This window comes from Pezoporus flaviventris, unplaced genomic scaffold (assembly GCF_033815535.1).
Source record: "Pezoporus flaviventris isolate CSIRO_AGI_PZ_B2104156 unplaced genomic scaffold, CSIRO_AGI_Pfla_v1 ptg000176l, whole genome shotgun sequence".
Taxonomy (NCBI): Eukaryota; Metazoa; Chordata; class Aves; order Psittaciformes; family Psittacidae; genus Pezoporus; species Pezoporus flaviventris.
Window position 1 is genome coordinate 1,623,551 of NW_026892724.1, and position 23,631 is coordinate 1,647,181.

At 50.7% G+C, this 23,631-nt stretch overlaps 3 protein-coding genes across 7 annotated transcripts; 2 read left to right on the plus strand and 1 right to left on the minus strand.

Annotated features, from left to right (window-relative positions):
* Nucleotides 1–1,797: 1,797 nt before the first annotated feature.
* Nucleotides 1,798–9,030, plus strand: SYNC (syncoilin, intermediate filament protein). Of its 2 annotated transcripts, none has more exons than XM_061480221.1 (4): nt 1,798–2,542; nt 4,765–6,091; nt 7,169–7,293; nt 8,452–9,030. In XM_061480221.1, exons 2-4 carry the CDS (start codon nt 4,772–4,774, stop codon nt 8,519–8,521), a joined length of 1,515 nt encoding a protein of 504 aa, XP_061336205.1. In that variant the 5' UTR covers nt 1,798–2,542; nt 4,765–4,771; the 3' UTR covers nt 8,522–9,030. The 2 variants fall into 2 exon arrangements, with proteins under 2 accessions (XP_061336205.1, XP_061336204.1); XM_061480220.1 differs by lacking the exon at nt 1,798–2,542 and adding an exon at nt 3,363–3,515.
* Nucleotides 9,031–9,432: 402 nt separating this feature from the next.
* RBBP4 (RB binding protein 4, chromatin remodeling factor) lies at nt 9,433–17,244 on the minus strand. Of its 2 annotated transcripts, none has more exons than XM_061480149.1 (11): nt 17,145–17,244; nt 16,206–16,353; nt 15,172–15,317; nt 13,860–14,033; nt 13,343–13,458; nt 13,033–13,193; nt 12,791–12,917; nt 12,624–12,701; nt 11,446–11,522; nt 11,067–11,331; nt 9,433–10,520 (listed from the first exon to the last, which is right to left on the minus strand). In XM_061480149.1, exons 1-10 carry the CDS (start codon nt 17,158–17,160, stop codon nt 11,178–11,180), a joined length of 1,197 nt encoding a protein of 398 aa, XP_061336133.1. In that variant the 5' UTR covers nt 17,161–17,244; the 3' UTR covers nt 9,433–10,520; nt 11,067–11,177. The 2 variants fall into 2 exon arrangements, with proteins under 2 accessions (XP_061336133.1, XP_061336134.1); XM_061480150.1 differs by having other exon boundaries at nt 16,206–16,350; nt 17,145–17,175.
* Nucleotides 17,245–18,734: 1,490 nt separating this feature from the next.
* ZBTB8OS (zinc finger and BTB domain containing 8 opposite strand) lies at nt 18,735–23,543 on the plus strand. 3 transcript variants are annotated; one of them, XM_061480387.1, is made up of 7 exons: nt 18,735–18,974; nt 20,344–20,368; nt 20,897–21,018; nt 21,233–21,315; nt 22,024–22,076; nt 22,332–22,368; nt 22,795–23,543. In XM_061480387.1, exons 1-7 carry the CDS (start codon nt 18,887–18,889, stop codon nt 22,879–22,881), a joined length of 495 nt encoding a protein of 164 aa, XP_061336371.1. In that variant the 5' UTR covers nt 18,735–18,886; the 3' UTR covers nt 22,882–23,543. The 3 variants fall into 3 exon arrangements, with proteins under 3 accessions (XP_061336371.1, XP_061336373.1, XP_061336372.1); XM_061480389.1 differs by lacking the exon at nt 22,024–22,076 and having other exon boundaries at nt 18,756–18,974; XM_061480388.1 differs by lacking the exon at nt 20,344–20,368 and having other exon boundaries at nt 18,835–18,974.
* Nucleotides 23,544–23,631: the final 88 nt, after the last annotated feature.

The following is a 23,631-nucleotide window of genomic DNA, read 5'->3' on the forward strand; positions in this document are numbered from 1 at the left end:
CCGCTGCATCCCTGAGCAGGAGCCTCTTGCTCCACATCCCTCCCGTGGGCCCTGGATCCAGAGCTGGAACTGTTGTTGCTTGCCCCAGGATATGGAAAATCCCAGCGATGAGCAGTGTCCACGGGCGCTCGGGCAGCAGTGACCCTGCAAGCGATCGTTGGGACGTGGGGATTGACTGCTGTGATGGTTTCAATCAGCCCTGCGCTCGCTGCCTTCAAAACGGGGCTTCTACAAGGGTGCCTGGGCCACAGATGTCCCTGGAAAAGGCAAATGTGTCCTTGCTCAGGTGCAAGGAGCCGGTTTCTCTTGGAGACAGGGATTAAACAGCAGTGGTTGCTCCTGCCTGTGCTGGGAAGGGATGGCTCCAACACAGCATCCCGGGAGCATCACCTGCACCTGCAGTGTCCGGCCACGGTGAGCCACGAGAGGCAGCTCCCGCCCCTGTGTGGGCATCCGGATTCAATACAATGGGAAAGCCTGCAGGGAAGCCAGCCCAGCCTCGGCGCATGGTGCTGTGTGGGGCGTGTTTAAAGCCTGGCCCATGGGTGAATGAAGATAAAGCCAAAGGAGTGAAAGTGTGGGAGCAGAACCCCCCCCATCCCCACTCTGCTCCCCTGGCTGGGCCGGCGTCTCCCTTGGGAGCAGCTATGGTAGGAACGGGGATCTCCTCGTCCCTCCTTGCCTCAGGGCTGGGCAGGACCCAGCACCCAGATAAGCCAGAGCCGCCGGCGCCTGTGGCCTGAGGGCAGGCTCCGGCTTCCAAGGTCCCTGTGGCATGGACGGCACCTTCGGGCTCCCCCTTCCAACTCTGCCCTGGCTGGGCACAGGCCAGCGCTGAGCCCCTCTTCCTCCTCCTCCAGCCCCACAGGGTGACCTTGCCTCCCCCTTGCAGGATCTGCCCCAAGCCTCTTTGCCTGGGCTGCCCTGGGAGCTCTGAGTCGGATCCAGCATCTCCATGGGTGCAGGATGAGCCCAGCTCCTGGCACTCAGTCGTGGTGCTCGCCCTGTGCTGTCTCCCACAGCAGCATCCCCACGGCACCCTGTGCCCGTGCTGGGCCCCAAGGTGGGAAAGTCACTGACAGCTCTCAGCTGGGGAAACTGAGGCAGGAGGTGAAGTGAACCAGGCTGCACCCAAAGGACCAGGATCCATCCCTGGAAGCTCTCCCTGCCCCTGCAGGGATCACCCTTTCCCCCTGAGATCAGCTCCTGCACACGGATCCGGCACCACTCGCCCTGCCGCAGCCGGCACAGAGCTGCGGTGAGCAGCGTGCAGAGGGTGCTGAGATGGAGGCATCGCCCAGGCTCAGCAGCTGAATCCCAACACTGGGGTCTGGGCAGATTGGGCACCACTGGTGCTGCTCCAGGGAGGACTCGGAGCTGGCCAAGCCTCCCTCAAGACCTAAATGTTGTGGGAGGACAGCAGGGAGCCACCGCCAGAGCTGCTGTTGTGGTGCCAGGGGGGCAGTGCCAGGAGAGCTGATGGAGGACGGTGAGGCCACAGCGCGGGCTCTGTCCCTGCCTTTGGGGCAGATCCGCTGTGTGTGATGGGAAGGAAAAGATCCACTGGGAAAGGGCATGGCAGCACCAAGTCATTGGAGTGGAGGCAAAGTGACTCAAACCTGCTCTTTGCTCCCCACAGCCCCCGGGTCCAGCGGTGGGCCAGTGCCCGGAGCCATTCATTCCCACAGCCGGAACATTCTGTCCCCCCTGACTTTCCCATTCCCCCCCCCGGCCGCACTGCCGGTGACTCCCTGCCAGCTCTGTTTGCAGGGCAAAGTCCACTCCGGAGCACGGATGACGGCGGCTCCCGGTGCCGGCCGGACCCAGCACGTGCCCAGGCTCTGCCGAGCGCTCCGGGGTCCGGTTGTGACACCGGAGCCGGCCGTTGCTTGGTTATAGCCACAAAACAGCCCCATGCGGGGCCGGGGCCCCGGTATCCTCTTACTGAGAACAGCTGAGGTGCTTCAATCCCCACCCTGCCCTTGGCACCGCATCACATCAACCCCAGCCAGGGCTTGGCAGCGCTGCTGCCGTCGCCCCCCTCCGAGGGTCTGTTGGTCCCAGCACACCCAATGGACCCACGGGTTTCTCCCCTTGGCGCTTTCAGCGCTGGATGGATGTTTATACCCACAAGCTGTGGGAATTAACAGCATTCCTCTCCTATTGAGTCAAAAGTCTCGGCACAAATAGAGGCGCTCCATGGAAAAAAAAGGGAGCACAAGAAGGTGTGTCGTGCTGGAAAAAGCAGCAGGATCCAAAAAAAAAAGGGAAGGAAAAAAACGCACCCAAATGTCCCTTTTCCTTTTAAAGCCCTGCTCCTGGAGGATGGGCAAGCGCAGGCGTTTCCAACCGGATCTCACAGCCAGGCTGGGCAAGGTGCTGGTGGCGCTGGTGGCACTGGCGACGGGTGGCACTGGGTGATGTTGTAAGCTCTGGGTGTGTTGCTGGGCGATGCTGGGGCACGTAAGCTGGTGACTTCCTGAGTGGAGAGTGCTGACTTCCTGAGCCGTGGTGGCAGCGCCAGGACTGGGGCTTGGCCAAGGTAGGTTTGGTTGGCTCCGGTGCCATGGGGGATGGCTGTGCTGTGAGCCCAGGCTGTGGCACCCGTGCCAATAGAGCTCAAATATGGGGTTTAGATACATTTAGGTTAATAACATAACAGCCAAAGGGCCGGTTTGGGATGTCAGAATGGGGAGGATGAGGATGGGCGCTATGGAAAGCAGTTGTGGTGAGCAATGAAGGTGGCAGTGAGGGCAGGGATGAGGGCATTGTCACTGCAGGGTGCTCAGGAGTGCGCCCACAGGATACACCACCTTCTCCATCCCCAAAGCAAAGGAGGAAGGGGAGGCAGGGATGGGTTATGGGAGGAAGGGGAAGCAGAGGCTGCGCCCTGCCACTACTGGCTTGTTGGTGGGGCCAACTTGGGGCATCTAAAGAACCCTGAGACACTGGTGTTTAATACATGAATAGGCTTTAATAGCACACAGCATCCTGGAGCACCCCGCTCCTGGTCAGGATGAGGCCGCAGCACTCGGTGCCCATGTGCTGCATCCTCCTGTGTTTCCCCTTCCCGCTACCCGTGTCACAGGCACAACCCTGCACAGCCCCAGAGGGGGACCCACCGGGGCACCCCATCGCAGCCCCCTTGCAGGATGGGATCCCCCAACACTGTGGGGAAGGGAGGGTTTGAGGTTGCACAAAGCAAACCTCCGCTTTAAATCACGGGTGGGAGCAGCCGGAGCGGGACGGGGGGATGCTCCCTAGGGATGCGGGCTGGCTGCCTCTGCCGGGGATGCAGACGGCTTGGCCTTCCCCTCCCTCCTCCTCCTCCTCCTCCTCCTCCTCCTCCCAGGGGCGGAGGGAAGCAGCCCCCGGCGCTGCAGGCGGTGGCCGGGAGAAGCGGCTGCTCCGGGAGTCTGATTTCCAGCCCCGTTTATTAATAGCCCCCCCCCCCCGCCCCATGCTGAGCCCATGTGCACCGCAGAGCCGGCAGCGCCGGGCTCCAGGGGAGGAAGGTAAGAGCCCCCCCCCCGGGGCGAGCAGCGGTGAGTGGGGACGGGGCTGGGGTTCACCCATGGGTGCGGGTGACGGGGGTGGTGGGACCCAGTGCCTGCGGTGCAGGGACGCGGGGGGGATCTGAGGTTCCATCCCTGGACCCTCAGAAGTGACTGGAGTGTGGGGGGGGGGGAACGGCCCCTTTGGGGTACCGAGGAGTGTTGGGGAGCCCTGGGATGAGGGGTGGTGTGTGGGGCCGAGCCTGCACCCCGCTGGGAAGGCAGGATGCGTGCCCTGCGCTCCCACCCTGCCCGTGAAAGCAGGGCTGAGAACTTTGAGAAATGAGCCCTGGCAGCGGGGCAGGGTATGGAAAACCGAAGCGGAGCCTTTCCCTACCTTTCCCAGGCACTGCCCCCTCTCCGGCCCTTGAGCCCGGGCTGGGATGTGTCAGCACCGCTGAAAACTCCCTTATTAGGAGAGAAAGTACCGGTGAAAATCAGTTCTTTCCTTAAAGCCGTTGCTGCGAGTGCCAGCCTGCGCTCATTCCTTAGGGAATGACTAGACATGAGCTCAGCAGCGGGGCCGGGAGGTGAGAGCATCCTCCTGCCGAGCCCACCGGCTCCTGGAGGCAGCGGGAGAAGCCCCGGCTCGGTCCCTGAGGATCGTCCTGTACATCCAGCCCCAGATAGCAGCCGGGTGGATGGGAGACGTGGGTATTTGGTGGTGGCAGCTGCAGGTACCGGGGCTGGGGACAATGTCAGGGTCGATGACTCTGCAAAGAGGAGCTCGCCCAGTTCCTGCTGCAGAAGCCGCTGGCCCAGGCGCTGCGTGTGTGGTGTTTGACTCCATCGGAGCCATCTCGGAGCCCGCCTACGCTTTAGCAGCACATTCCCTTCCCGTGAGGTTATCTCACCCTGCTGCCATCCCGGCAGGTTTTACCGGGAATGCCCCCTGCCAGTCACACCGGTGCTGCTGGGGCTGTGACACGGTGGCAGTTCCATTGGCACCGGAGCAGCTCTTGGGTTTGGGGTGCAGGCTGGCATCCCTCGCTCCTTCGCCATGCAGTCACTTTAAGAGGGTTTTCTTCCCTCGTTTTTGGCCACCCCAAAGCAGAGTTTGGGTCCAAGCTATCACTGAGGGTGCAAGCACAGCACAGCCTCATTGACACAGCCTAGGGGTGACAGGGGCACCCACATCTCACCAGGTGGAGAGGAAGGGCTGAGACCTATTACTGTCACTGCTCTGGTTCACCTCTCCTCTCCCTCCCAGGGACCTGATGGCAGAGCCCAAGCTCCCTTCAGAGCCACGACTGGATGAAGCTGGAGCACCCACAGCAGGAGCTGCTCTGAACCCGGACCCTGCACACAGCCCATTGGACTCTGCAGTGGGTCTGGGGCTGATGCCCCAGCCTGGGGACAGCCCCGATGCCTGCCAGGACCTCCAAACAGATGGTGGGAGTGCTGACTTGGAGACAAACGTGCCCCAGCTGGACCAGGATGCAGCTGAGACCAGGATCCCATTGGACGTGGATGTGGCAGGAATCCCGCTGGACATGGATGCAGATAAAGCAGGGGTCCCACTGGATGTGGATGAGACAGGGATCCTGCTAGATGTGAACGCAGGTGGGACAGGGATCCCACTGGATATAGATGCAGATGGAGCAGAGATCCCGCTGGATGTGGATGAAGCAGGGATCCCGCTGGACGTGGATGGGGCAGGAATCCTTCTGGACGTGGATGCAGATAGAGTAGGGATCCCGCTGTACATGGACACAGACAGGGCAGGGATCCCAGCTGACGTGGACACAGACGGGGCTGGGATCCCGCTGGACATGGATGCAGAGGGGGCAGAGGGCACGGAGCAGAAGTGCCTGACCCTGGAAGAGCTGGGGGACTACTTCCAGGAGTGCATCGAAGCCGTGGAGCAGCTGGAGCAGGAGAGGGACAGCCTGATCGCAGAGCTGGGGCAGCTCCGGGAGCCGGCGCTGCAGGAGATCCGCCATGCCCATGAGGAGATCCAGGCTGCGTGCCGGCTGCTGGCCAAGGTGGAGCTGGAGCGGGACAACCTGAAGGATGAGATCCGTCAGATCAAGCAGAAGCTCTTCAAGGTGACCAAGGAGTGCGTGGCTTGCCAGTACCAGCTGGAGAGCCGGCGGCACGACCTCTCCCAGCACGCCGCTTACCGGGGCGAGCTGGAGACCCAGGCGGGGCAGCTCTCCGGGGAGCTCTCCCAGCTGAAGGAGACCTGCGAGAAGGAGAAGGAGGCTTTGAGGCAGCGACTGGAGGCTCCCCCGTGCCGCCAGGATAACCTGTACCTGCAGGAGAGCCGCCGGCTCTCCATGGAGTTCGAGAGCTTCGTGGCCGAGAGCCGGCGGGGACTGGAGGAGCACTATGAGCCCCAACTGCTGCGGCTGCTGGAGAGGCGCGAGGCGGGTGCCAAGGCGCTGCAGGAGGTGCAAGGGGAGCTGCAGGGGATGAAGGAAGCCCTGCGGCCCTTGCAGGGGGAGGTGAACCAGCTGCGGCTGCAGAACCGGAGCCTGGAGGAGCAGATCGTCCTTGCCAAGCAGAAGAGGGATGAAGAGGTCGGGCAGTACCGGGTACGCGGCTGAGCATCCCTTGCATGTGGGTCAGAGAGGAGGGGGCGTTCTTTGCACCCAGCGATGTGTGGGTGATGAAGGGGGTGCTTCAAGGGGTGGATGGGGAGGGTAAGGAGATGGGATATCTCCTGTTGGTTGAGGTCAAAAGCATCCCCTGCCAAGAGGGATGTGGTGGGAAAGTGCTGAGGCTTCACCCGATGAGCTGCCAGGAAAGAGTTCTCCCGATGCTATTCCCACTTGGGTTTGAGCTGCCCCTTGGAAATGGCTCCAGTGAGCAGGGATGCGGCAGAAGGATGGGGGGCTCCTTCCCAGAGCTGAGCACAGGCACCCCACGCTCCCCACTTGTGCAGGGCTGAGCTCAGGCTCTCAGGGAAGTCAGTTTTACTTCCAAAAGGCAGATCCTGCCCTTCCCACCGCCAGGAAGGGTCCCACCTCCTGCACCGGCAGCCCAGGGGCCAGGCTGCTTCCCTGGAGGGTTATTTCTGGCTGCACCCAGCCTCCCCCCCTGCACCTTGTCCTGAGGGATGAGGCAATTCAATATCTCTAAGAGCACATTTGGCAAAGAGGCTCCACAATTAATCTCCTCCTTTTCAACACTCCCTGTTCTCAGCTTGGATCCGCTGCCTCCTTCCCAGCCTGGCTCTGAGCAGCTTCTGGAAGCCAACATTCCCTCTCCATGGCACCTCCTCCTTGCTGGGCTGGGGACCAGGTCACCCATCACACTGCTCGCCTTGGGTTTCAGGGGCCGCCCTCCCTTGGAGGACAGGACTTCCGGGCACCCCTGATGTGGCTCCACTCTTCCATGCTCCCACATGCCTTGTTTGTCTTCCCCTGACCCATGGGTTCTGGCAGCTTCTCCAAACACACCCAGAGCAGCTGAGGGGACAAAACCAACCAGCTGAGAGAAGCTGAAGGACCCAGCACATCCCAGACCAGTCCAAGCTCTTACCTTCGTAACAAACCAAGGTGGTTTTACAGATGTCTTTAAACCATGGGCAGGCAGGTCCCACAGTGGGAATGCAGGCAAGGACAGCCTTCCTAGCCCAGCTAATCCACTCTCGTGCTCTTCCTCACCAGGAACAGGTTGAGGAGCTGGAGGACAGGTTGAAGGAGCTGAAGAACGGAGTCCAGCTCCAGCAGCGCAAGAACCAGGAGCTGGAGGAGCTGAGGACCAGCCTCCACCAGGAGCTCTCCATCTACAAGTGCGTTTGTGTCTCATCCCAGGGGTGCAGAGGGGCTGGGAGGAGGAGGAGGATGGTGGTGAAGAGGCTGCTGGTGGTCACAGAGCTTTCAGACACCACCAGCTCTTGGTCTGGTTCCTGGACACGTGTGAGCAAAGGGCCTGGTGGGGCAGCCCAATGGGAACTGCAGCTCCTCTGCCCAACAGCAAATAGGGAGTTGCTGGAAGTTCCTGGGCACAGGGGCAGTGGAGGTTGCCTTCCCAGAAGCTGGTTTCCTTTGGAATATGTGGGCAGGAGCTGAGGTTTAGGTTTGGGAAGCTCTTGTGGATGCTTTCCCTTGAGAGAGAACTGTCTTCTGGTTTCATCAGGTCTTCAGCACACGGGATGAAGAAAATGGCCCTAAGTTTGGGGACTGTTTCACTCACCAGACTTTGCTGTGTGTTACTGCAGCCCCAGCTGTACACACTTCATCCTCTGCAGCTTCACTCTCACTTCAGCATCCTTTACTCCCCTTCTCCACCCAACCCCCCTCACGCAAGCTCTGCACATTCCCTACCACCGATAAGATTGGTTTTATCTAGGTAAGACTTTAGCGTGACAAGGACAGGTGAAGAGACCTCCATGTCAGCCTGGCATGGCACCAGCCATTCCAAGATGGATTAAGGAGAGGGACTGTGTTAAAAATTCAGCCCAGATCCCAACACAAGGAAAGGGAAAAGGAAAGGGGAAAAAAGACCCTGTCTGTGCTGCTCAGGGTCCTTCCAAATCCGAGACCTAAAGCCCAGACTAGCACTTGAGCCTGGGTGCAGCAGCCCAGTCTCTTCCCACACAAATTGCCATCCCTGGAAGCTCCTCATGTATCAGGACACCTCAGTAAGTGTCACATTTGCAGCAGGAGGGACCTCACAGCTCTGAGCTGCCTCTTCCCATGGATCCCATTAAAAATTACATTCCCTGTATACAGCTGGGGTGTTTGCCAAGGGCTCTGGAAGGGCCAGGCTGGATCCAGACACTCACCAGACCAGATTACTGAGCCAGTTTGAGTGTTTCCCAGTTAGTTCTTTCATACTGTGAAGAGAAATAATGGTTTTCAGAAATAGCATGTCCCCTTTCCCTGTTTTCTCCATGGGTAACTCCCATGAACATTCAGGTCCCTGAACTGACTTTCTACCCCTACAGGAGCTGCTTAGAAATCTACGGCCACCTTTGCAAATCAGAAGACAAAACAGACCAGGATTGTCAAGAATGATGGATTTTTCCCTCTCTGTAGCAGGAGTAAGGGACAGACGGATCTGCAGGGGACATCTCCTCTTGCTGCTTACCCTACCCGAGGCCCAGGAGCTGCCTGAAGTCAGGAATACTGGACAATCACTTGTGTGTATTTCTCAAGGTGCTGCTGGTGATCGAGTAGTAAAAACTGCTGAGCAAATACTTGCACTGAACTGTGGACACAGATGAAGACTAACAGATGTATGCTGTGCTGTGTTTGGGAAAACACGTCTTGGGGCAGGGGTGGAGTGTATGAGCCTGCCCAGGAAGCAGTGTTCTGGGAGCCAGTGTTACAGAGTGGAGTTTTAAAGTTTACAGGCAAGGGAAAGGGAAGCTTTATGCTTTTAACAGGGTTTTCTTTTGTATTTCAAGGGCCTTTGCTGTACTGGGACATGCTCCACCACGGGCCACAGAAACGAGTTTGTGGACAATAGGTTCCCACTTTATATAAAGTCTCACACTGAAAATAAAGGTCAGAGTTTAAGGATACTTTAATTGTCAAAGGTGTATCTCAATGAGAAAATAGGCTGTGTCAAACCAGGATCCTTTTATCAAACTATTCAGGCTGCAGACTAACAAAACCCCATCCTTCTGGGGCAAGGCCCAAAATCCAGGCAGCAGCACTCTCCAGGTGAAAGCAACACCTCAGTACAGTGGCAACTTGTGGGTATTAAGTTCTCATTTCACACAGAAAGCAGTGGAAACAAGAGGGGCAGAAGCATCCACATGGTACAAACACAGGGATGTCTGTCCCAGCCCCCAGGACACACACCCACGGGCAAAGCTCACACTCTTTCTGAAGAGAGGTGCGTTTTCCTCTCCACAAAGGGAGTTTAAGGCAGAAGGAAAACATCAGCACAACAAAAACATCAGCCCAAAGCTCCACAGCACTTACGTAGAAAAAATTTATTCCATCTGAAGCACTTACACGCAGTTAGTCATGAGGAGCATGGAGAGTAACAGGCTGCTGGTGGAACAGGACACCCTAGTGAAGATGTGCAGAAACTAGTGGTCAAGGACTAAACTCCTAAAACAAGTAGCTCATCCACGTTTGATTTGCTTTACACATACCAGCTACCAATGGTGTCGGAGGTTACCGGGCATGCCATCTGTGATACATGAGCTGGTATAAACAGACACCTTTACAACCTGGGGCCCCAAGTCTTGAAAACCATTTCACAGAAAGGAAAGAAATAGATGTGAAAACACAGCTCAAGAAACACACAATAGAGCAAAATACATGGGAAGGTGAATGATGCTCTGCAGGAATAGCTAAGGAATGCAAACCGCTGTCACCCAGCAGATGGGAGAAAAGGGAAAGGAAGGAAGGAATGAAAAACCCAGAATTATCAGTAGAGACCAAAAGATACAGGAAGAAATTTAACTTCACGTCAGAATCTGCAAGCCTGTATCTGCAGAGGCAGAAAAATCCACAAGGTACAGATTAAAGGAATCCCAAGACTTCAGAGTTGTACTGAAGAGGATGACACCTTCCACACTCTGACCTGCCAGTGGATTAACTCTTGTATCATCTCCATTGGCTCAAGCACACTCTAGTAGCTCTACTGATTTAACCTTTCAAATGAGACAAAAGTCTGCAGCTGAAGCAAGCTAAAGACAGAAGAAAAACGAACAAAACCCAACTCTGCTCTGTGTGATGAAGGCAGTGAAAATGGGACAGCCAGCCCTATGTGCAAGAGGAATATGGCTGAGGAGCTACAGCATGGTGGCTGCTGCACTGGGCTAAGCCCTCACGGGGTACTCACTGTCTGGGTTAAAAAGCCTGTTGATGGTATCTACAGAAGGATGGCTGAACACAAAGTCTACGTGTGTCTCAAAACCAGTGTTAAGTCAATATCAGGGTTGAAAGGGAAGAGAAGGAAGAAGACTAGAAAGAGGAAAAAGGTTGTGATCTAGGATCCTTGACCTTCTGGATCCACGCTTCCTTCGGGGTCTTCATCATTATAGATGTTCTCCGCCTGCAAGACAAGAGATGGAGGAACTGGAGAAGCATTTCCCACCGCAGCAAATGGGATTCCATCTGCTAGAACTGTTCAAAAACTGGCAGCTTTTCACCTGCAGGTATCACCCATCCCTGGTCCCTCAAGGCCATTTACATTACAGAAGTAAAACAAATGATCCTTTTCAGAACAGCCACATCTCCAAAACATTTCCTAAGCCCCCTGTAAGTTACTGTAGCTTGTGGAAATCTGCCTTGTTAAATCATTGTAAGATTTACTTCAACAGACTATTTCCTGTACATTATGAGGTCTTCCACTTAGCAGCAGCATCTTCCACAAGAACTGTATGAACAAAGCCCCTGTGAAATCAGTTATAGATTAAAAAAAACAACTTCTAAGTATCTGTAAACCATTGTTTCAGCCAAACCTAAAGTGGATTTCACTGTCCCTTTGAGATTCATGCAGTGCTACTGAGTAATTCCAAGAACTGTAAACAAAACCAGGGATGCTGAAATCCAGGCAGCAAAACAGCATCTCTCACCTGCCCCTTCCCAAACAACTTACCATCTGCCAGACTTGCATGATATTATCTTCTGATACAGAACAAATTACCCAGGGCTCATTGGGATTCCAGGAGAAGTCAGAGATCTTTGCAGTGTGACCACCATGGATAAACTAGCATTGGGGATAGAAAAAAAAATAGGGAATGTTTTCAAATCTCCATTGCAAAGATGAGTAATAGATCAAGATAGTGAGATTCAAAAGACTTGCCAACAGCTCTGGGGGACCATCCTCAGCATCTTCAGGGGATTGCTCTTCTCCAATTTTACTGTTTAAAAAGAGAGGAAAATGGAAAGTTGAGGGGTTGGTTGTTCAGCTTTTGCAGTGTGATGCAGTTCCTAATATCACCTTGTCAGGACAACACGAGCAGTTTGGGATTTACCTCAAATCCCAGACGTTTAGTCTACGGTCAGTGCCACTGGAGGCCAGGATAGTTTCATTATGGGGAGACCACTGAACCTACAGGCAAGGATGAATTTAGAAAGGAAGTTAGTTTGGAGAAGCTGTAACATGACAGATATTCACAACTAACATCACTGTGTTTTGCACCATGAATGATCTGTGAGAATTCCAATTGATAATATGTCCAATAATAACACTGTAACACAGGTTTGTGAACATTCATACAATGACAAGGCATTTGAGCATCAAAAAGGTACCACATTAACCTTTCCTCTAACACAGGCCACGTATTACAAAGTGCAAACAACTCTCAAGGGCAGGAGCTGTCCCTTACCTTAGTGAGGACTGCACAAATATAAACTACAGATTCCTCAAGTAGAAGGTACAGTTTACACATGAAAAGAAATCAGTTATTAAGCTGAACTGCCCAAAACCTCACATTTAGTCCTTCTGCTAGAGCTAAATCTCTCCAAAACATAGCAGTTAATAGGATCACAGGATTAGAAGAGAACACCTCATTCCGCACGCTAACCCCACATTTCAGGATTCCATGTGTAATTTTATTTAGGGGTAACTACTAGGATTAACTAGTAATCCTTCTACAAAAAAATCTCTGCATATTTCTCTTCCGAGTAAGGCATGAAATGGAAATACTGTATCTGCCCTGCATGTGCTACCTATGATGCTAACATTCTATATTTACACCAGCAAAATTAGCAATTGTTCACTGTCACAGAATGTTCCAGTGATCCCCTTGAACGGGTCTGGCTAAAGCCTTCCAACAGGACCAAGCTGAGCAGCTGAAAACACTGCAGCCATTTCATTGTGCCTCCCTGCTTCAATCCGCTGCCATGAATAATTCACATCTACTCAGTGCTGCTAGCATTTCACCCTGCTGGGTGGTTAAAGCTCTACACCAGCTCCTTGTTACGTTCTGCCCCTGGCCTGCTGGGCACTCTTAACTTGTACTGGAGCTATCAGCCCCCCAGAAAGCACTATCCAGCTCCACAACAAGCCACAAAATTATAAGCAGATAAGAAGAATGTAAGAGGGTTGAAGTGCATTTAATAAGAACATGGAGTGGAAAAACATGGTTTTCATTTTTGCAGACAGCTAACCAGAACTATGTGCATAAAAGACAAAGACATGTTGCTATACCTGAAATATTTCATCTTTGTGTGATTCAAACGAGTGCAGTTTCAGTTTCAAGTTCCTCAAGTCCCATAAAGCAACAGTCTAGAAAAAAAAGGAGAAAGCCATTTTTCATTGATGTGACCACTCAGCCACCAGAAGCTAACCATGCCCCAAGTTCAAGGTAGATGTACCTTATCAGCTGATCCTGTAGCCAGGATAAACTCACTGTAGGGATTGAAAGAGAGGCAGTTGACTTCAGCTGTGTGAGCATCCACTGAATGACTAGGTTTGGAGGTGTTGTTTGACCGAGTATCCCAACTGTAAAAGGAAAAAACATGGAACTGAAACAAAGATTTATATCCCATTTTACTGAGGAGCAGATAGGAAAGCAAGAGGGACAGGACTCGGTTTCTGAAGACACTACCCCACTTACATCATGAGCTTCTGATCATCAGCAACAGATCCAAAAAGAGATTCATGGAGCAGGTGCCAAGATACATCTTCCACTACTGCTGTATGCCCTGTGAAGATGGTCTTTGCATCCACCACTTTGCCTTCCTTTGGAACAGCACTAATATCCCACAAGCAAATGGTCTTTAAAACACATAAAAACCAGTTAAAACAACTTACCTTTGAAGGAGACACTCTCCTCGCCTCCTCCCCCTCAAAAACTGCACCAGTTTTGACCTTTTCCAAGGAACACTTGGTGCAGGTTGTACCCCAACTCTATATGAAGTACTCACATGATCATCAGAAGCACTAAGCAAATGCCCGCTCAGGTTTGGGTTCCATGACAGCCCATAACCTTCCTTCTGGTGTCCACGAAGACGCAGATCAGGGTTACACTCTCCAGAAGGGTCTGTAAAGAGGCAATGTAAAAACTCTAGTGCCTAGTATCATTCCCAGCACATCCTGGAATACCAACCATTGAGCTTCACCATGCTTTACTGATCTTTGCTTTGATATTTTCAACAGGATCCCTCTCTCTCCCTTTTGAGCATTTTCTCTGGCTGAAAAATCACCTCATTAAAACAGAATACACTGAGACAACTCAGTTTGTCTTCTTAGTTTAATAAAAGCACACTGCTGCCTTTTTGTGTGTGTGCGTGCGGCTGGATGGTCCAGAAGCAGTCAGTCCAGTCTAAATTAGAGCTACAGTATCTACAGAGGAGTCAAAGAACCTCTTTTTCACTACATCAACCATGCTTAAAGAAGGGCTGGCTGAACTCTGAAGCACAGGCATAACAAAGAAGCAGACACCTGGTTTAGAAGGGTGTTTGGTGTAATCAAAGACAAGGACATCACTGGATGGAGTCTTCGTGGCGATGATGCATGGGTTCTGTGGCATGTAACGTGCTCTGTTCACTTCTCCCTCGTGGTTTATCTTGATTTCAATTTCGATTTTTCCACTGACTGATCCGAAGCCCCCAAACTCTGGAAGAATAATTCAGGAGTTGCAAATAAGAAGCCAGTTTCAGACCAAGACAAACATCCACGACTCAATCACTGGTACTACCAAGTACCTATTTTGAACGAACGGCTCTAACAGGCAGAACCCCATTTTCAATTGGATGTTGTTTTAAATGTCTCTATTTGCAACATCAAAATATCAGGACTTTTACTAAGTCAAAGCCCCTTTTTTCCTGAGAATATTCTACTCTTTCGACCTTAACACCACAAGCCCCAAATGTCTTCTGCCCAAAACTCTAATCTGTAATGAAGATGTGTTGTAAATTTGAAACAGATGTTCTGTTAATTCCCCTTCAAATATAACACAAATCAGCATTTCAGAATAGACAAAGTTCTGCTAAAAACAAAGCGTTGCACCACATTGTAAGAACTGGGACTGGAACAGGGCTTGCTAAAGCTGCCTTATCTTTCTAAGTAATTCAGTATTACTTAGTGCCAGTAATTCAGTATTCCAGAGAACTGCACAGCAAAACCCTGGCAATATCAACTGCAATAATCCAGACTTCCAGCAAAAAGAGCAAACATTGGATCACTAACGACTTTTACCAAGCAGAAAGACTGATTCAACCAAGTAAACATGAGAGATGGTGAGCTTGCAGTGATGCTGACAGCCAACTAAGCCCACAGAAAGCATCAAATTCAAGTCTGCCATACCAAACAAAACACAGCAACCTTTTATTCAAGAGAGGCTGGCACAGCCAGCAGGCAGCAGAATCCAGACAAGAGCAGAACATGTGAAATGCTATCCCCCTCTGAAAGAAAATATTCTTTTACAGGAGCGACTTTCTCACTTGAAGCGTGTCTGTAATGCAAAAATGGTAACAAAAATACCAAGCAGCAGCACTCCATGAAATTCAGTGTCAATCTGTGGTGAGAAACAGGGAGGGGTGAGGTTTTCCCCCACATGCACACTTCTGCAATAAGCCTGCCACCTTCCTTCTTCATCATTATTAAGACATTATATAATGGACAAATATTATGGTTTTTTGACTGAAAGTCAGGTACCACTTAGAAATAAATGGGTTAGTTTAGACGTAAACTCTGAACTTGGCTGCCTGAACTTTAAGAAAAGACAAATACGCTCAAATCTTGGGTCCTTTACCTCCTTTCTCACTATCATAGTGTGAAGCATCAAACTGTGCATCATCGTTAGGCAGCTGCACACTGGCTATCACCAGGTGATTTTGCTCATCTGAAGTGTGGGTCCCAAGGACCAGTCGGTGAATGCTGAAATCTTTGCCTTCAGGTCTGCAAGGGAAGAATTACATGAAGAGCAAAAGGGGAGTTAGAGAAACACTGAGCTGATTACAACAGGGTTTGACTAATAACAGTCTTTAAAGTTAGCACTATTCTGCTCCAAAGTCACTTCTTCCAGAGGAAATCAAGAATAGTTTGGGTTGGAAAGGACCTTAAGATCATCCAGTTCCAACCCCCCTGCCATGGGCAGGGACACCTCACACTAAACCAGGTCACCCAAGGCTCTGTCCAACCTGGCCTTGAACACTGCCAGGGATGGAGCATTCACAACTTCCCTGGGCAACCCATTCCAGTGCCTCAGCACCCTAACAGTAAAGAACTTCTTCCTTAGATCCAATCTAAACTTCCCCTGTTTCAATTTTAACCTGTTACCCCTTGTCCTGTCACTACAGCCCCTAATGAACAGTCCATGCCCAGCATAGCCCCCCCTTCAGATACTGGAATCACTTAATGGAATTCAAGATCTTAACCTAAAATTCCTACAGCACAACACTGATAGAGCAGCATTCCTTCCCCTGAGACTTTAGCAGCTCCTCCTGAGCACAACACTGAGGGGGCAGAATGCTCACTGCAAGAACATTATTATGGAAGCTCAGGTCAAAATGGTGGCTATACAGAAATTAGATCTAGTTATGGGGTTTAGGAAGTTTTTGCTTATTAAAGGGTGAAACTGCCAGAAGGAAACCACAGAAATCCAGTGCATGAAACACAGAAAACATTTCCCTAAATCTCTTTCTCTTGTTCGCAGTCCTCATCTTGTTGGCAAGGCAAGGACACAAAAAGAGATTAAGGCAGAAAGGAACAGTTTTACTTTCACAAAAATTGAACCTAGATTTACTACTGATTCTGCTTTAAAAAGGAGAAAAAGGCTGAGTTTACCTGGTTACATCGGGCAGCCACTGCGCAGTCAAGCTGGGCCACTCCAGAGCATGGGTCATTACCAAATCATACAAGAAAGGGGTATTCTTTTTCCATATTTTATACTCCTCATTGATCACACGTTCTTCCACCGCATCATCAAAGGCTGCTAAAGGTTTAGTAAAAGAATAATGCCTCAGATTAGCCTTTATGCACATTACCCGTGAGCGGGCAATTGATCACAGAGCCAACTGCATCACACTCTGGTTTGCTGTTTTCTACTCTATTGGAGCGTTATGTTCCACTATTTTCCCCGATAACTGTGCAATATATACTCGCAGATGATTCAACCCCCCCTGCTGCACATGCCAGTCCTTGTTCCTAGCTGTGAGGCTGGGAACCGACATGAACGATGCCAAATTTCATCAGCTCAGCCTAATAAAATTCTGAACCTCGGCGCACAGGAGGAGACAGAAACCGGAACTGCGATGTGTAAATGCAGGAGGGCAGGGAACCGACCGGTTCGGCTGCAGCCACCGGCTCCCAAACCCCATTTCCCAAAGCTCCTTCTGCTGCCCTATTTCTCTCACCATCTGCCACCAGCCAGAGGAGCGCGCAGCAGCCTCCCACCCAGTGACCCCCCCCCCCCCGCTTTGTCTGCACTACACCGGCGGCCCTCCCCGCTCAGACCGGGCTCGGAGAACACAAACTGCCCCCGGTGCGACACGAACGGATCGAAAGGGGGCGGGCGGAGAAACCCTGCTTCGGGCTGGGCCCTCTCCCAGGCCACCCCCGCGCGGCCCAACCATGCCGGAGGGGCCCAGGGGAGACCGATGGGCGCCGGCCCCGCTCCCCTCAACCCGGTGGCCCTTGTGGGGACCGTGAGGGGAGACCCCCCCCCCAACCGCGCCTCACGGAGCAGGCCGCGCCGCGAGGCCTACACCGTGCCTTGAGTCCTACCTTCCTTGTCCGCCATGGCGGGGCGGGAGCAGCGGGGCGGCGGCGGGGCGCGGGGCGAACGGTGCCGGGCTGGGCTGGGCTGGGCTCAGCGGGCGGCGGCGGCTCCGCTCCGCTCCGGGCTCGGTCCCTCCGGCCGCGGCTCTATTGTTTCCTGCCCCTGCTGCGTGCCGCTCCGGCGCCGCGCACCCCTTCGCGCGCCAACGCCGGCCAATCACCGCCCGCCGCCGGGCCGCAAGAGCCAATCGACGAGGAGCAAGGGGCGGGGACACGGGGCAAGAGAGCGCTCCCGCCGGTCACGTGGGAGGGCGGCCGGGTGCTGCGGAGGCTCCCCTGGGAGCCGCCATTTTCCGGAGGGGGCCTCGCTCGCTCTTAAAGCGGCAGCGCCCCGCGCTGAGGGACGGTGCCCGGGGAGGGAACCGGGTCACGGAGCCATAAAGGGCCGTGGCTGCAGCAGCGGCTTCCTCCGGTCACCACAGCCGTGGACAGGGGACCCGACCGAACCGAACCGAACCGGACCGGACCGGACCGGACCAAATCGGTGCGTGTGTGGGGGCCGAGGCCTGGCCCTCCCTCCCTCCCTCTCCAAAGGGCTGCCCAGGCGCCTTCGGAGTATCCTCAACCTGCTTTGGGGTTATTAATTGTGTGTAATCACTGATCGCTTCCTTTTACTGTCGCTGCTTCAGTGGACTAGTGAGCTCCTTGGGATGTGGCCGGTTCTGACTGAGTAACCTGGGGTGGTCGGTCCTGGATCTGACTGTCCACACGCAAGATTTAATAGATTTAACATCAAAATGTGCTTATTACCGCTAAGCGTGGGTTTATTCCCCAAGAGGAACACTGGCATCTCCATTTCAGGCTCCTCTTTGTGAGGTACCTAGATGTTCGCCTGAAAATAGAAACTGGAAAGCCTCAGAATAAGAAGCCCTCCTGATTAAAAGCAAGACTTGATGCTATGTGTTATCTGTAAATCTGTCATTTGCATTGTTTGGGGAAGTCCTGAGCTCAGCTGTGGGTAAAGCTTAAGAGTATGCCAAAAAGAAATGGAATAGTTATTATATCTGGAAATCGGAGGAGAATTAGCAAGCCTCAAGTTAATCAGGTTCTCCAGTTTATATCTGTTAGATTTACAAATGAAAGCTTGCATGGAACAGCAACTAAGATCTAGCCTGAGTATGAGACTTTTAAATGGGGATTTTATGAAGTTCATTATGGTTGGGTTTTTAGTTAAACTCACAAATGTGTTCTGCACGGAAAGGAGCACAGGAAACCTCCAGCCCTTGTGCAGCACTTGTATTTGCCATGCATGTGCTTCTGGGTTTGAAAGGTTAACTACAACCCTTGTCCTAAGAGAAAGCTAGACTTTTGCTGTTTCCCTAACGAAAAATGATGTTTAGTTACGTTTCACTATTACTTTTCTTGAGGGTGAGTGAAATGCTTGGTGTTGGAGGCAGCCAGGAGAAAGAAAGGTGGTGTCTGGAGGGACTGTGTCTGAACATAACTAACAAGTGGCATAGAGCTGAACCTGAGCTTCCCCCAGTGACAGGTTTGAGAGCAGACAACTGAACACCGTGCATCAGGATCTTGGTTACCGATCTGCTACCAAGTGAAGAACCAAACTGAGCGGCCGTTCTCCCTCCTCTGCAGCAGCATCACCAGGAAGCGAGGCAGGATTGGAGCGCTGGCCGCTGGGGCCATGTTTCCTTGCACCAGGAAGTGAGGAGCGTGACTCTAGCCCCGCAGCTATGGCAGCTGATGAGAGGGACTACAACCTGACTGAGGAGCAGAAGGCGATCAAAGCCAAATACCCACCACTCAACAAGAAGTATGAATGTGAGTGTCCATGTGACAGTGTGATGGCGAGAGGAGGGAGGGGAAGGAGGGTCTGCTTTTTAGGCACACGTGGGGTTTCTTAATATGCCCGTGTTGTGTGTGTTTAGACTGTGGGATGCATCTGGAGCTGAATTAATGGAAGTGAGAGATCTGTTGTTTATCACAAATAAATACCTTTCTTGTTATGGGTGCTAAAGAAAGCATGATAAAAATAAATAAGTCTCACCTTGAAAACTTTCCCCTTTCAAGCTGTTCCTTAGCAAGGGAGGACATTTCTCCTATCTCATCTAGGAAGAGTCGTTCAGGAGGGTGTTGGTGTTCTTTGGGGTGTTTTCCCTCCTACATGCATTACTTCAAGACCATTATCTCTCCCTTTCCCCACCCCTGGAATGTCTTCTAAGAACATGTCAAGCCAGTGGGTGATAGCCCAAGGGCTGGCTTAAGGCAGGAGCCCATTCAGTGTCTGAGTGCTTTCTATTTCAGTGGTGTCTGTCTGGAGGGACGGTGTCTGTTGCTGTTAGACTATGTATTTTTAGGATGCGTTCAGATCTCTGATAGCAGTGCAGAAATACAGTGACGTACTACAATAGTCACGCCGCTTCCATAACTGGAAGAGCTTTTATTCTTCTTTTACATCCCCTGGAATTTGTTTGCTTTAGAGACCGTTGTTGAGAATCCATTAATAGTGTGTGAAGGATCTAACCAGCATCAGAAGAGCCTTTCAGGCCGTGATGATGGTGTGGCATGAATTTTACATGTCAAGTTAGCTCTGTTTCTGTCAACCTGGGGTAATTTTGTATTTCTTTCATTCCTCTGAGTGAATATAAATGATGTTCATGTAAAACTCAGTACACGCTTGGGATGTTAATCCCACCTTTTTAGTGAAGATTGCCTTCTATTTTGTATGTTTTTAAAGTCTCCTTTTTGCATACTGGGTGTTTTTTGGGTGTGGACAGTTAAATTTCTTCACTGAGCTGGAAGTATTTGCAAATCTCATCCTCTGCATGAATAACTTCCAGACCTGCAGACTTCAGCAAAGGCTCTTTACTCCTGGTTAAAGTTTCCTTTTCTTGCAGTTAACATGTAGAAGCCTGTTATGTTAAAAGAGCCATCCTTTGCACACAGTGCTGTACACAAGGGCACTGGCATGATTGCATTAAGCACTACTGATTTTGTGCTTGGCAAAAATAATCCGAGTTTCTACCTGTGCTTTTTCTCATCTACTTCAAAATAGGTAATCCCCATTTCACATCTGAAAATGAATGTAAAAAGTTCTAACAACAGGATCTGATTTTCTGGGTTTTTTTTTAATCCTTATTTTTAACTATGTTTGGTGATCTCATGCCTTCTCCTTTTCTTTCCCCCTCAGACCTGGATCACACAGCAGATGTGCAGTAAGTATGGGGTTTCTCAACAGGACAGTTGGATTATTTCTACTGCTTTGTCTGGAGTAACTGTGGAAGTCTGGTTGCAGATGTACACTTACCGAACTGTGAAATTACACACTGGGGTTTTTGATGGTCAATTTTGGTTTTGCTTTTGGGAGCACTGAATCAAGCTTGGTTTCCTCTCTAGTGGAATATTCCTGTGCCTCTGTTGCTTGGAAATGTCTTTTGAAATCTCCTTTTAGTATCTTTCTTTTAAACCAAATTTCTTCTGAGTAGTTCACCTTTATAGACATAATTAACCATATGAGAAAAGAACTTTCTTGAGGTCTGATAACATTTATTTTCCATATTTTCCCAAGAAACTCTTCTCAGAAACTGTCTGTAATCTGCTCAAATGCATAGTTATAGAAAAGCATGTACTTTTGTTCATTCCCTTGCTCTGCATTAATTTCCATGTTCTGATAGCTCACCTCCACATTACTTTGGGATTTCTTTTCTTGTTGCAGTCTGGTACATTATCCCATGTCATTTTAGGCTACATGCCTGGGGAGACACTTTGGAAGAGGCCTTTGAGCAGTGTGTTATGGCCATGTTTGGCTACATGACTGATATAGAGACTGTGGAACCTGTGGATACAGTGGAGGTGGAGGCAGAAGGTAAATGCTTCATTGGAACTCTATGAACCTCAGGGGGAGAAAGGTACCAGAGTTTTACTTGTAGTGTTGTTGCAGTTAACTGGAATCTACTTAAGCATCACTAAGCTGAATCTTGTAATAGAGCAGAAGCAGGACACCTGATGTGTAGTCTTAAAAATGTTTGGGCATTCTTGCCAGGAGTCAGCTGACAGTCCTCTCTGCTTCAACCCCACAGGCCATGACATGTTGTCTCTCCTCTTCCACTTCTTGGATGAGTGGCTGTATAAATTCAGCGCTAATGAGTTTTTTATACCTAGGGTAAGTGTTCTGATCTTTTTCTATCTTGTAGATTGAGGCTATTCTCTGATACCAGCTCTGAATTCAGTATTGCTTTAGGAGAAAAAGGGATGCAACAGATCACTTCAGCACAACACATGGAGAATTGAAAACACCAGGGCAGAAAGACTTGAGGCCTATTGGGATGCTGGGGAGGGACTCTTCATTAGGGACTGTAGTGATAGGACAAGGGGTAATGGATTAAAACTGAAACAGGGGAAGTTTAGATTTGATATAAGGAGGACATTCTTTCCTGTTAGGGTGGTGAGGCACTGGAATAGGTTGCCAAGGGAGGTTGTGAATGCTCCATCCCTGGCAGTGTTCAAGACCAGGTTGGACGAAGCCTTGGGTGAGATGGTTTAGTGTGAGGTGTCCCTGCCCATGGCAGGGGGGTTGGACCTGGATGATCTTAAGGTCCTTTCCAACCCTAACCATTCTATGATTCTATGATTCGTTCTATGAGAAGTAAATTGTTAAGCTTCATTACCACAAACACCAATTTGCTATTACAGAGCTCTGGTTACATGGCTCTGCTGCCTCCATGTTCCAAGTAGCAATGTATCTCTTTGAGGCTGCTTCAGATTCCGTCTAAAGAGTGGAATATAACCCTTGTAAATGGGATTTACTGAGAATTGAGGCCTGAAGGTTGAAGGTGATACTGACATGTCTCTCCTCTCGCTTTCTCTGCAGGAGGTGAAAGTGCTTTACATTAACCGAATGCAATTCAAAATCAGATCAATTGGGTGAGCTTAAATGATGACTTGAGTAATGAATATGGTTACTGAAAACATGCATATTGCCTTCAGACTAACACTCTGCAGTGCTGTGATGTGCAGGAGCTCACTGATGATTTCTGAAAAATGGACTGTGCACTTCTCTTCTTCCTTTGAGGCTTGAAATGAAAATCTTGCTGTCCTATGCTCATCAATGAAACTAATTACAACATTTGGTAAATATTACCCAAATTCCAACCACCTCTCTTCTTTTTGCCTTTAAAGGTGGGGAGAAGAGTTCTCTTTACCCAAACACCCTCAGGTATGCAGGTTCATCTGTACATCTTTGACATTTTAGGGGTGGGATAGGGAGGTGCGGTGTCTTTTAAAGCAGACCTCCAAGTTCTCCAGAGATCCACTCACATCTGAGTGGTAGCAAGGCACTAAACTTAAGTATTGGCATGGGAATATTCATGTTCTGTCAGAGGTAAGAAGAGGAATTTGTACTATTCAAGAGGCAATAAAGTAAGGGAAGAGTTACTTATTCACTGTTTGGCCTGGCCAAGCCCTTGCATTAGTGTGCCAACTTTCTTGCTCATCAGAGCAAATACAGCTACAGCTTTTTGGGGAGGAAAAGCTATTAAACTGGGATAGCATTTATAGAAGGTGATAAATACTGAGTATTGATATGAACCGCTATATGGGATGTCATTTAGAATATCCATGCTTTTGTGTCTTCTTTCTCTAGGGCACAGAGGTCAAAGCCATAACTTATTCGGCCATGCAGATCTGTGAAGATGAAAAGCCAGAAGTCTTTGTCATCATTGATATTTAAAGCAAGAAAAGCGTGGTCCACTGAATACTTGTCATTGGCTGGAGGAAGCCTCTTAAACTCTTAATGCCATGGAAGTAACAAAGGAATTAGCCAACTAAAGGGAGTAATTGCAGGGAATGTCAGCCTGTGTTTTGACTTGAGGATGGTGAGACAGAGAAATACCTGCATGCCAGGAAAAATAAGAACTAGGCAGGGTTTGGGGGGGATGTTGAGAAGAAGAGAGAACTATAGGGTTTGAGAGCCTCTCAGGAATGCTGGTAGTCAGCTTTTAAGGCTGACGCATGTTTTACGTGCTGTGTAAACCAAATAGAGAAATTAGCGGAGCTGCTAGCTAAAATACTGCCTTTTTGTAGGGTGGCAGGAGATCTGTTCAACTACATGATTTCATTTGTAGATTTAAATGTTTAAATTCTGAGGTGCGATCCCTCCTCCGTATTTTATACAAAGGGTCCAAACCCCTTGCAGTGGGTCGGAGTTAATGTAGACAGATTTCGGACAATTCAAAGGACAGTTAAACCATACTGATGGAAAACCAACCCCCCCCCCTTCAGACAAAGTCATGCCAGCAGGTGGTGCTGAACTGCTGTAAATAAACTCCCACATGCAATGCTAAAAAGCATGTGACCATGTACATAGAATCATAGAATCACAGAATAGTTTGGGTTGGATCATCCAGTTCCAACCCCCTTGCCATGGGCAGGGACACCTCACACTAAACCAGGTCATCCAAGGCTCTGTCCAACCTGGCCT